A 12,001-nucleotide genomic window follows, 5' to 3' on the forward strand; every position below is an offset into this window, starting at 1 on the left:
TCCGAGCCTTGTCTCTCCTGGCTTTTTGCAGAACCTTGTGGATCAGCACTGCGGGGGGAAACGTGTAAAGCAGGGGGCCCCCCCACGGGATCGCGAACGCGTCCCCCAGGGACCCCCAGCCCAGCCCTGCTCTGGAGGAGAATCGTGGGCACTGTTTGTTGTGCTGAGTGGCAAACAGATCTATTTGGGGAAACCCCCATGCGTGGAAAATCGGCCGTAGTAGATCGGGACGGATCTGCCACTCGTGGGTGAGCGCAAAACGTCTGCTCAACTGGTCTGCCTTCACGTTGTGCGCACCCGGCAAGTAGGAGGCTCTCAGGATTATATCGTGGGCGATGCACCAGTTCCATAGGCGGATTGCTTCCGCGCATAAGGTACGGGATCGAGCTCCTCCTTGCCTGTTTATGTAGAACATGGTGGAGGTATTGTCTGTACTGATCCCGACGACTTTGCCTTGTATACGGTCTCGAAAGTGTTTGCAGGCGTTGAACACTGCTCTGAGCTCTAGAACATTGATATGTAGAGACTGTTCCGTGGGTGACCACAGTCCTTGAGCCACCTCTTCGCCCATGTGCGCTCCCCACCCTATGAGGGAGGCATCCGTAGTGAGGAAAACCGATATTTGCGGCTGATGGAAGGGTACCCCTGTTAGCAAGTTCCCGGGGTTTACCCACCATTGCAGGGATTCGCGCACCCCAGGTGAGGGCGACACCACCCTGTGAACGGTGTGTACTGCCGGCTTGTATACACTTGCCAGCCAGTGTTGCATGCTGCGCATGTGCAACCTGGCGTTCTGTACCACAAACGTAGCCGCTGCCATGTGGCCCAGCAGCTGCAAGCACGTCAAGACCGGCACCGTAGGGCTGAAGGTGATGACCTGCACGAGGGAACCGATGGCTCGAAAGCGAGCCTCTGGTAGGTATACTCTCGCCGAGACCGAGTTTATGCGAGCCCCTATGAACTCTATGTCCTGTGAGGGGTCTATCTTTGATTTTGCCAGATTGATAACCAGGCCAAGTGAGGAGAACGTGTTTGCTGTGACGCGTATCATGCGGAGAACCTCCCTGTTCGAGGTCCCTTTGAGCAGGCAGTCGTCCAGATACGGGAAAATAAACACCCCCTGTCTGTGCAGGTGGGCTGACACCACTGCCAAGGTCTTGGTGAAGACTCTGGGGGCCGAGGAAAGGCCAAACGGTAGGACCTTGTATTGGAAGTGTTCGTTGCCCACCATGAACCGGAGAAAACGTCGGTGAGCCGGATGAATGGTTATGTGGAAGTACGCGTCTTGTAGATCGAGGGCTGCGAACCAGTCTCCATCGTCCAGTGCTGTAAGGATGGAGGCAATAGTGATCATCCGAAAACGTTGCTTGCGCAGATACCTGTTGAGGCCACGAAGGTCTAAGATGGGCCTCCAGCCTCCTGTCTTTTTCTCCATCAGGAAATACCGAGAGTAGAACCCTTTCCCTTGCAGTTGCTCCGGCACCTTTTCCACCGCCCCTATGAACTCTAGGTGGGCCACCTCCTGCCTGAGCCTGGCTACATGGGAGGCCTCCTGGGGGTGGGGCTTGGGCGGGGGTCGCGGCGGCGGGAGCGACTGGAAGGGGATGGCGTACCCTGTGGCTATGATCTCCAGCACCCATTTGTCTGTGGTGATCCTTTGCCACTGGTCGTAGAATGGTCGGAGGCGATGGTGAAAACGTCGTTTCGGATGATCTTGTGCAATGGTGGTGATGGCGCAGCCCTGGATTTGTATGTCAAACTTGTGGCCTTTGGCCCCGCCCCGAGGACGGCCGGCCCTGTTGTGAGCGTCGCCTGGGGGTTCTGTACTGCTGGTGCTGCTGATGCCGCCCTTGCTCGTAACCCCTGTGATACTGGGGGCGCTGTTGCTGGTATTGGTACCGCCTTTGCTGTGGGTAGTACCTTTTCTTTGAGTATGGAGGGGTGTAAATCCCCAGGGTCCTGAGTGTGGCTCTTGAATCTTTACTGGAATGAAGGACCGAGTCAGTTGATTCAGCAAACAGCTTCTGCAAGTCGAAGGGAAGGTCGATTATCTTCGCCTGCAGATCTCTCGGTATGCCCGAGGTCTGGAGCCAGGACTCCCGTCGCATCACCACTGCAGTTGCTGTGGAACGTGCTGCCGTGTCCGCAACGTCCAAAGCAATCTGAACTTCCATCCTCGCAGCCGCATAGCCCTCTTGCACTATGGCCTTGAGGACCGGCTTTTTGTCCTCTGGAAGCGAGTCCATGAGGGAAGTTAATCTGGCATAGTTGTCGAAATTATGGTTCGCCAAGTGCATAATTTGCCATTCGCAAGGTTAAGGTGGAGGAGGAGTAGACCTTTCTGCCGAACAGCTCTAGCTTCTTGGCATCTTTGTCCGTTCCCCCTGTTTTAAATTGAGATGTTTTTAATCTTTGCTGCGAGGACTCCACCACCAAGGAGTTTGGCTGGGGGTGGCTAAACAAGAACTCCATGCCCTTCGCCGGCACGAAGTATTTCTTATCCGCTCTCTTTTGGACAGGCGGAATAGTTGCCGGGGTCTGCCATATGGTAGTGGCGGACTCCAAGATCGCTTCATCAAGCGGGATTGCTACTCTGGAGGAGGCCGGGGAGCTCAAATTTTTAAGGAGCTTATGATGTTTCTCTTGCACTTGTGCTGTCTGGATGCCTTGCGTGAAAGCTACCCTCTTAAACAGCTCCTGAAACTGTTTGAGATCGTCCTTGGGATGGACGTCCCCTAAGGCCGTGGCCTCATCCGGGGAGGAAAACGAGGAACCGCTGGGGTACATTTCTTTGGACCCTTCCGGTTCTTGATGGTGATGGTGCGCCCTCTCGCTGGAGGTTTGCGAGGGAAAATCTCGTGGGTCCACGGCCAGTCCCCCCTGGGATGCTTGAGTCTCCGTCCCCGATCGCGATTGCCCTCGGGGGTACGAGGTAGTATGTGGGGATCTTTCCCTGGTAGATTGCCGATGGTGTCCATGCCCCGCGTGGTAGGGACGACCATGGCAGTATAGGCACTGTTCCTGGGAAGGTGACCTTGACCATTCCCTTTGCACGTACCCTGTGTGTCTGGGAGAGGGGGATCATCGAGACACTGGAGAGAGCGATTTTGCATAATAGTCCAGCGATTCAAATCCCAGGAAGGGCGAGGGTGGTGCCAGCCATGGGGAGGCTGATTGCAGGAAAGGAGAAGGGGGCTCCGGGTAGGCTAGGGGGGGCCCCTGCCTTCTGGTTGGAGTCTGCAACATGAGCGGAGGGTTGTGAGAAAAAAGCTCCACAGCCCTGTCTGGAGAGGGGCTGCAGTGCCTCCTCTTGTGTGCAGCCTTCCCCCTCCCTTGAGGAGGTAACTCCGCCCCCTGATGGGCGGGGGATCCCGGCCCCGTCGGCACCGTGCTAGGCACGCTCGAAGGCGGTGCCGCACGTGCGGAGTCCTTCTGCGCCTGCAGGCTACGTGCCTGCGCGCTCTGCACCGCCGGTTCCCCGGGGGTCGGTGCCGCTGCCTGCGGTGCCGCTGGTACCGGCGCTTGCTTAGCCGCCGCCCTGCCTGCGGTGCGGGGCGGTTGGCTGATCATCGGAGGCTGAGCCGCTTCCACGTGGCTCTCCGTGCCGCCGCCGATCAGCTGTTGCTGCGGCTGGGGGCTGCTCGCTCCTCCCGTCCCGCTCACTGTTGCTGCCGGCAGGGATCGGGTTGGAGAAACTTTCCTCTGTTTTTGCGCTGATGGAGTGAGGGAGGCAGCTTTCCTTCTAAGGGCCCCGGAGGGTCCCTCCTGCTGCGGCCGCTCCGGCACGTCTGGCTGGAGGGCCTTGTCAAGAAGCAGCAGTTTAATTCCCATCTCCCTGTCTCTCCGTGCTCTGGTCGTTAATTTTGCACAGAAGGCGCATTTTTGTGCCACATGGGACTCCCCCAGGCACCTTATGCATAGACTGTGCCCATCGGACACTGGCATCGCCTCTCGGCAGGACTCACATTTTTTAAAGCCTGAGGAGGACATTGTTGGTGAGTCTTTGAGTTTGTTTGTGGGTACTTAGCACTTCTTTGTGCTGTTTCCCCGTCCGATGGCCTGCCTCCGCAGGAGGGCTGATGGCCCTAGCTCCCGGCCTCCGGCGCTTGTTACTGGGACTGGCTTGAGCTGTCCCTCCGTAGCTTGTTTGTTGTTTGTTTTTTTGTTTTGTTTTTTTTTGTTTTTTTTTACAAAATAACAACCGGTTACTTATGGTATCCTAAAGAACTGAAAAACTTTAAAGAGAAAACAAATAAAGTAGTTGAATACGCTATGTGGCTTTAGCCTAGTCGGATTCCGTCTGCAGCCGACGGCGGTTGAGAGGAACTGGCGGGGACCGGATCGCGCACATGGCCAGGAGCGCGCCAGGGAGCGGCGCGCGCCGGCGCATGCGCGGTCCGGCAGAAACTGCTTGGAAGATCCGATCTGCGGCGCCGGCCAAGCCGTCACCTATGGTGGAGCACCCACGGGGACACTCGAAGAAGAACATAACTTTACTGAAACTGGCTGGGTGTAGTATCAAGTTCAAATATAAAAGTTCAAATGAAAGATAATGTGTGCCATGTCTTTAAATCAAATTTATTAGCCTCCAGAGGTGTCCCATATGTACCCCACAATGCTCCGCTCTGGCCGCTTGCATCTCCAGTGCTCTCCAGGTGTGCAGGAATGAGGTAACATGAATTTCAAATCTGCACCAGGAAGCCCATGGCTGTTCTATCATGCTTGTATGAGAGGCTGAGAAACTTCTTTCTCTCTTCGCTATTAGTGCTGTGAGAGCATCTATCCATTACAAATAGTCCCAACATGGAATTCATGATTCATGTCTACCTCTGCTAGCTGAGCACTTGGGGCTTTTTTCTCTGCTGCCTGGTGCCAGCTGCTGCACCAGGCTGTTGGGGGTGGGATGGGGTCATGCTTGTACGAGAGGCAGTTGGGGTCTTTCCTGCACTTAATCATATGACATGGCTAGCCCCTGACCCAATAAAAGCACATGCCTGCTGTTCAATGCTGACCATGCTGTCAAGCAGCACCATGTCCTGGCTTGCACACAGTGAGGGCTCCTAGGGCGGGAAAGATTTTGGGGGGCTTGCAGTCACCTGGGGGAAAGTGTCCCTCCAGCATCTAAGATTTTTGGGGGCTTGCAGCCTCCCAGGGGAAGTCTCCCCTGGCAGCTAAGACTTGAAGAGCCTGGCTGCCACCCAGGGGAAGTTCCCCCCAGCGGCTAAGATTCATGAAGCCTGGCTGATGGCCAGGGCGGATGCCTCAACTAGCCTTCCACTCAAGTCCCCCACCATGTGCCCGCAGCCAGAACAAGGAAACTGAGGGCTAGCTGTCGCTGGACTTCCCTGGTGGCTGACTTGTGGGGCTTGCAGGTGCTAGGGGGAATGGTTCAAGTGAACCTCCAGCCACGGACCCCACACCCTACTGCCCAAAAAGATTTTTGGAGACCGTGTGAACTGTCCATTCAACCTCCAAAATACCAGCCCCCCACAATGGCAATGAAATTTGTCAAGACCCATCCCCTATCTCCTCCATTGGCCATGTCTGTACAGTGAAGAGGGAAGACAAAAATATTTTTTCTTAGCCTTTTTTATCCTCTTTCTTCTAACTTTGGACCCCTTCATGCAGGGAAGAGTGGATGAAGGGCCAGTTGAAAAGACACAGATTGCTGGGAGATCCCAGGGCACAGAAGCTGTAAAATGGATTGGGGAGCTAAAAACCGTGCCTCATAAAATCTCTTTTTTCAAAACCTTTACTATCTACTCTTTCTTCAAGCTTTGTATTGTTCCTCTATTATTTTCAGGGATCATATGTAATCAAGGGAGGGAGAAAGTGGGTGGAGGGCCACATGAGAAGTCACACACCTGCTGCTTTTTATAAAATCTTTGATAATTCTGTTACAGCTACCATTTTAAAAAGCAATTCAATTACAGAAGCAAGAGATGTCTGTTAATTTGGTGATCTTTGTTGATGCCCTGCTTTTCCATCCTTCCGCCTGGAAAAATGGAAGTTTGCTTTCCGGGGGGGGGGGGGGGGGGGGAAATGAGAGAAATGCAATGTGAGAAGATGATATCAAATACCCACAACCACTTGTGGGACATTTTTTTCCCATGCTGCACCAGTGAAAATACCCAGAATGCTACAGGGATGAGGGAACTGTGGGATAGGTTCCCATTGCTACAATAGTTGATGTTTACTAATTGACTGTGGCACCAATAAGTTGACTTTGTGGGGAGCATGTGGGGAGGCGAAGATACTCAGATTCGAATGTATAAAACCCAGTGTTACAAAATCTATTTTAATAAATTTGAATTTATATCATAGTGTAGATATAGCCTTAGAGCTATTTTAAACTATTCAAACACTGTGAAATGTAGGATGTTTTAAAGTCAATATATGATCAACACAATATACAATACTGATTTGCATATATGTTATATCATTGTCCCCTTCTCTTTCCCTGTTGGCGTCTTTTTGTTCTACAGGGCAATTACTGTTTCTTATTTATCTTTATACAGAGTCCAGCCCCTTAATGAGGCCCCAGTCTTGGTTGTGGTCTTTGCATGCTTCCGTAACACAAATTATTATTGTTTCCCCTACTAGAAATTTATAGCCAACATACAATTTAAATTTCTCAGGAAATAAATTTGGGGGACAGCATATTGACAGACTTAATTCTTTCTATATTTCCTTGTCTCCTAGAAACAGAACTTTAATACCTTTCCTGAGAAAGCTAATTTTTACTTGTTCTGCATTTACGAAGAACGGTTACTTACTTGCAACTTTTTCTTTGAGATGTGCTGCTCATGTCCACTCCACCATGTGCATTTGTGTGCTGTGTGCATGTTTGTCTCAAGGTCCAAAAGTGGTGCCTGTGGTGCTGGCACAATGAGAGCCAACAATGATGATGGTGGCAGCACAGCATAAGGCACTGGGGATGGGGCTACAGATAGAATCCCTGCCAGAACCACAGACAGTGCTGAAGACATAGATGTTGACACCAGTGGTGCCACCTGGCGCTGTTGTTCGTACAGTGCTATAAACTCAGTCAGCTCCTGGGCTGCCCCAAAGGTGTCTGGGGTGGAGGTTGAGTCCAAGTCTTCCTGAATCACTACTGGCTCCGGCAGGTAGACCAACATTAGACTCATTTGACCCACTGAGGGCCCCAGAATCTATGGTGCCTTGGCAGAGGTACCCTCCTTGGGATGGCTCAGTGCTGCACGGTTCTCCGCTGGGGCTTTACATGGCCTTCTGGATGGGGAATGTTCTCCCTCCATCATCTTCTCCTTAGGCACAGGTGAATGGGAACAGTGCCTAGGTGAGGACACAGCAGCATGCTATGGGGAACTGTACTGACAGTTCCATGCTGCTAACAGTGTGCTGCTGAAGTCTCCCACACTGAGTCCAGGACACTACACACTGAGAGAGTAAAACTTACAACACTAGGCTGAGGTCTGAATGCTGATTTCATTAGCACTAGTTTGAGTCTCTGTTCCCTCTCTCTTTTTGTTCTAGTCTTGAAACCTCAACAAACGCTGTACTTGTCAAGCTGATGACCCTCAACAAGACATTACAGACAGGCAGCATGCAGGTTACCTCTTGAAATATGTTTTCCACACTTGGCACATTGTTTGACGCCTTGGGGCTGCTACATGCCCCACCAGCTAAAACAAACAACAAAGGCGAAATCCCCCCAAACAGAACTTTAACTATCTAAATAACTATTTAATGACAGGATCTACATTACAAAGAACTATCTACAATGCTGGAGAAGAGCCATGTGCGAGTAACAGGCAGAAGCTCCAACAACCATCACTGCTGAAAGAAGGAACAAAGTGGACGCTGCTTTGGTAGGGGTATATATCAATGACACTAGGAGATGTCACCACAGGGGGCATTACAGCTAACATGATGGATACAGCTAGGGAAAGCCTTCTGGCAACCGTGCACATAGCACACACACACATGATGGAATGCACATGAGCAATCATTCAAAGAAGAATCAAACTTGTATATGCAAATAGTCTAAATTTTAGATCCACAACTCTAAGTCTGTAGGAGCTATGGTTGCTCAGCATCTCTACAAACCAGGCCAAGAAATTATCTTGAGTTTTTTATATCATCCTTTACCATAGTATACAAGACACTATAAGAGTATGGTTAATTTTGAATTTGTGAATGGTTCTATTAATGTTAATGTTTCTAGTTTAAAAGACTGTGATATATTATATTGATAGAAAAGCCAACCGCCTCCCTAAAACTCAGTCTAGCACATGTATCTATCACCATTTTTCTCCACCTCCAGGTTGGCTTTTCCTTTCTCAGGTGCTCTGCTTTTGCTTTTCATTCTGTTCATTCCCTGCTCAACCATTTACTATATGATATGATATGATAATGTTGGATTTTCTTCTGCCTCTTTCACCAGAAATATTTTTACCTGTCTTCAAGTGAAATACAAATGCTGTATTAGTTTCAGTCAAATCTAAATGGGTTTGAAATTTGGCAAAATGGTCTTTCCCATTTCTAATAGTAAGGGTTTAAAAACTACTATTCCTTGCACTGAAAGGGACACTGAAATGCTCTCTACTATATTCATGCCAAAGCTTTTGAGATTGAATTGAGATATTACCAGTCTGAAAGCTCGGAAAATGGTCAGCCTTCTTGTTTGTTTACGCGTGTATAAACTCAGTTCAAGTAAGCTGAAGGTGACAATTAAACTGTCAAAAATATTCCAGCGCTGCTGAAAATAGTAATAAGGATCTAACGCAATGATTTTCAAGATCATTTCTGCAGTAAAAATGCCAGTAAACACCTGTGACAAAGAAACAGTAAGCAATGTCAGCCAAAAAGGTACCATAAGTATATCTTGCCTCTGGACTACTTTCCTTGAAATATAGTAGCATAGGTTAATGAAGCCTGAACAGAAGATCCTACTTTTAGCATATACACCTATCCCTTGATTTACGAACGTAATTCATTCTATGAAAACTGTTTGTAAGGTGAAAATTCATAAATCAAAAATGAAATTCCCATTAATTTCAAAGTAAAAAATTCTGACTGGTTCCCAACTCCCAAAAAAGTCACCCAATATTTTTCCCACATACCTCACAGTACTATACAATCATAAAAATAAGAACAGTGCTACTTTATTGCTTTTTTATGACATTTATTACCACTAATCAGTTCTTAGAGGTAAGAAAGGTGGCGTTGACATGAGTTCCATGGGATCATCTGCAACATCATTGGAAACAGTTCCATAGTGATTTCAACCTCCTTAACTGGGGTTTTGTTTTCAGCTTTTGAGGTTGAGGGTTGAGGATCAGTTGCTGGTGATGAGGATTTAGGAGGAGGTGATGAGGTTGAGGGTTGAAAATTTAAGTTTGTACTGCAGCCCTCTTTTTCCTGTCATACAACTCCTGACAGCATCGAATGGCTTCATGAATTTGTTACTTGCATGCTGAACTAAAGTTTGGTTGATTGTAATAGAGAATTTGTGTAGCTCCCTCCAAATGAACTGAAGAATTTTGAGAGTGTTTTAATATCCAGCATTTTTTGTGGTTCATCCAGTTCTTCCTCCTCCTTTTCTGATAACATTGCCGCATTCAGCTGAACTAATTCTGCATTAGTCAATTCTTCACCATGTGACAGTAACAGGTCTGGAACATCATCTGTGTCCACCTCACTGTCTTTCACTTCACTCTCAAAACTACGAAAATCATGAACATATTTTGGCAGCAGCTTTTTCAAAAAAACAATTCAGGATACTTTGACTAATTTTATTCCATGCAGTTGTGATATTTTCTATAGCCACCTTGACATTGTAGTTCTTCCACAACTCCTTAATTGTTGGTTTCTCTTCTCCATCTGATGCAGATACAAGATACCTCATCACCAATTGCAGATCATCATCACCATCAACATCAACAACCCTGGGCTCAGCACCTGTTGGTGTCAGATGCCTCTCTCCCTATTTCCTTCCATCTTTCCTTGACTAGTGTGGAGCGGCTTAGTTTCTGCAGACTAGCTCCAGACCAATCTACTATCTGATCTACCCATTCTCGGTGAGGTCTGCTTCTCCTATTCGAACCATCCATTATGCCGAATACCAGGGTCTTGATTTTTTGTTCGTCATTCATTCTGCAAATATGCCCAATAGCTGTAACTTGTACTGTATAACCTTCTGCAGTAGGTTCTCTTCAGCTGTATCTTCCTATATAATTCCTCACTGATGAACTTCCGCATCCCTCCCATTCTCAGGATCTTTCTACAACAACTCCTCTAGAATGCTAATATTCTTCCCTTTGAATCTTTTGTTATCACCCACACTTCGCGTCCATACAATATGCTACTGAATCCACACGTTTTCAAGACACTTTATTATTCCTGAGCTAATTGCTTGACTTTTCAAGATCTTATTCATCACCTTCAAACTCACTCTTGCTTTCGCTATTCTAGTCACTTTTTCCTTCTTACAGACTAGATCATACGCTATGTTGCTCCCCAGGTACGTGAACATCTTTAAGTTTTCTAGTTAAATCCTATCTATACTGATCTTCCTGCCTATTTTCTTGTCTCCAAATGCCATTATTTTTGTTTTATGTATGTTCATAATCAGTCTGTCTTGCTTCCGTTCCTCATTTAGCACCTTCACCATTTTTGCTAGCTTCTCCTCATCTTCCTCAATGATAACTATATCATCTGTGATCCTCAAGTTGCTAATTCTTATCCTGTGCAGAGATATCCCTTCAAACTCTTCCTTGATCTTGTCCATTGCACTTTCTAGATGCATGATGAAGAAACTCAGCTATATTGGATCTCCTTGTCTCATACTTCTTCTCATTCTAAACCAACTTCCCATCTCTCTGAAGATTCTCACCGCTGCTTCCGCATTGTCATTGATATTCTTCAACAACTGTATCAGTCTGCTATCCACTCCATATGACTCCAACACCATCCAAGTCACTTTCTAATCTTTACTGTCAAATGCATTCTGCAAATCGATGAAGCAAGAGATGTTCTTTTTCTTTCGTTGCGATTTCTCCACTATGAATCTTGTCAATATCTGCTGTATGCTATTTCTAGCTTTCCTGAATCCCACTTGCTCATCTGCTAAATGTTCTTCAAGCTGTGATCTTAGTCTCTTCTTCGGTATCATCATCAGCACCTTGCCTAGATGACTCATTAGGGCAATCGTTCTGTAGTTCTTGCACTCCAATGCACTTCCTTTCTTGTGTATTGTCACTAGCATGGATCTTGTCCATTCCTTAGGTGTCTTCCCTTCTTTCCACGCTATGTTACATAGTCAGTGTATTTCCTGAATCATGTCTCCTGTCATCTTATCATTTTCATGGCTCTTGTTGTTCTTTAGTCATTTCACTGCTCTTCCTACTTCCTCCTTAGAAATATCGGTCTCACTCAGTACTCAGCAGAGATATCTCTTTCAGTTCTTCCATCAGTGTCTCAGAGACACTTGGGTCCAACTGTATTTTGCATAGGTCAATGCAATATCTTGTCCATCACAACACAGTCTTCTCCTTGTTCATGAGCACCTCTTCGTTCTCATCTTTGATTGCCATCTGCTTCGGCTGCCACTTCCTATTAATATTCCTGATCATCTTATACACCTCCCGAGTCTCACATTCACTGTAATACCTCTCTATAGCTTCACACTGCTCCTCTAACCATTTTGCCTTATCCTTTCTGGCTGCTTTCCTCACATCATTGCATTTCACCTTATATTGCTATTCCACCCTCTCAGAAACTTCCCTTCTTATCTTCAACACTCTCTTCTCTTGGACCAACTTCAGGGTCTCCTGCATAATCCACTCCTTACTGATCATCTCTTCTTCCAGAACAGTCTGACCAATTGCCTCTTCTAGCGCTGTGGCTTCTTACGCGGTCAGCAAAAACCTGCTTTGTTACCCATGCCTTTTGGTTAGAATGTCAGACCATAGGTAATGATTCCTTCTTTAAGCCTTTAAGTGCCCTTGTATTATCCAAA

At 47.6% G+C, this 12,001-nt stretch overlaps 1 protein-coding gene across 1 annotated transcript in view; it reads right to left on the minus strand.

The window, feature by feature from the left end:
* The window catches only part of LOC142008336 (sodium channel protein type 5 subunit alpha-like), a 116,477-nt gene that overhangs the window by 55,183 nt on the left and 49,293 nt on the right, over positions 1-12,001 (minus strand). Inside the window, exon 14 of the mRNA XM_074985516.1 lies at positions 8,630-8,812. Coding sequence (XP_074841617.1) covers positions 8,630-8,812 — 183 coding nt within the window. The remainder of the gene's footprint in view (positions 1-8,629; positions 8,813-12,001) is intronic.

This window comes from Carettochelys insculpta, chromosome 2, assembly GCF_033958435.1.
Source record: "Carettochelys insculpta isolate YL-2023 chromosome 2, ASM3395843v1, whole genome shotgun sequence".
In the NCBI taxonomy this organism is placed as follows: domain Eukaryota; kingdom Metazoa; phylum Chordata; order Testudines; family Carettochelyidae; genus Carettochelys; species Carettochelys insculpta.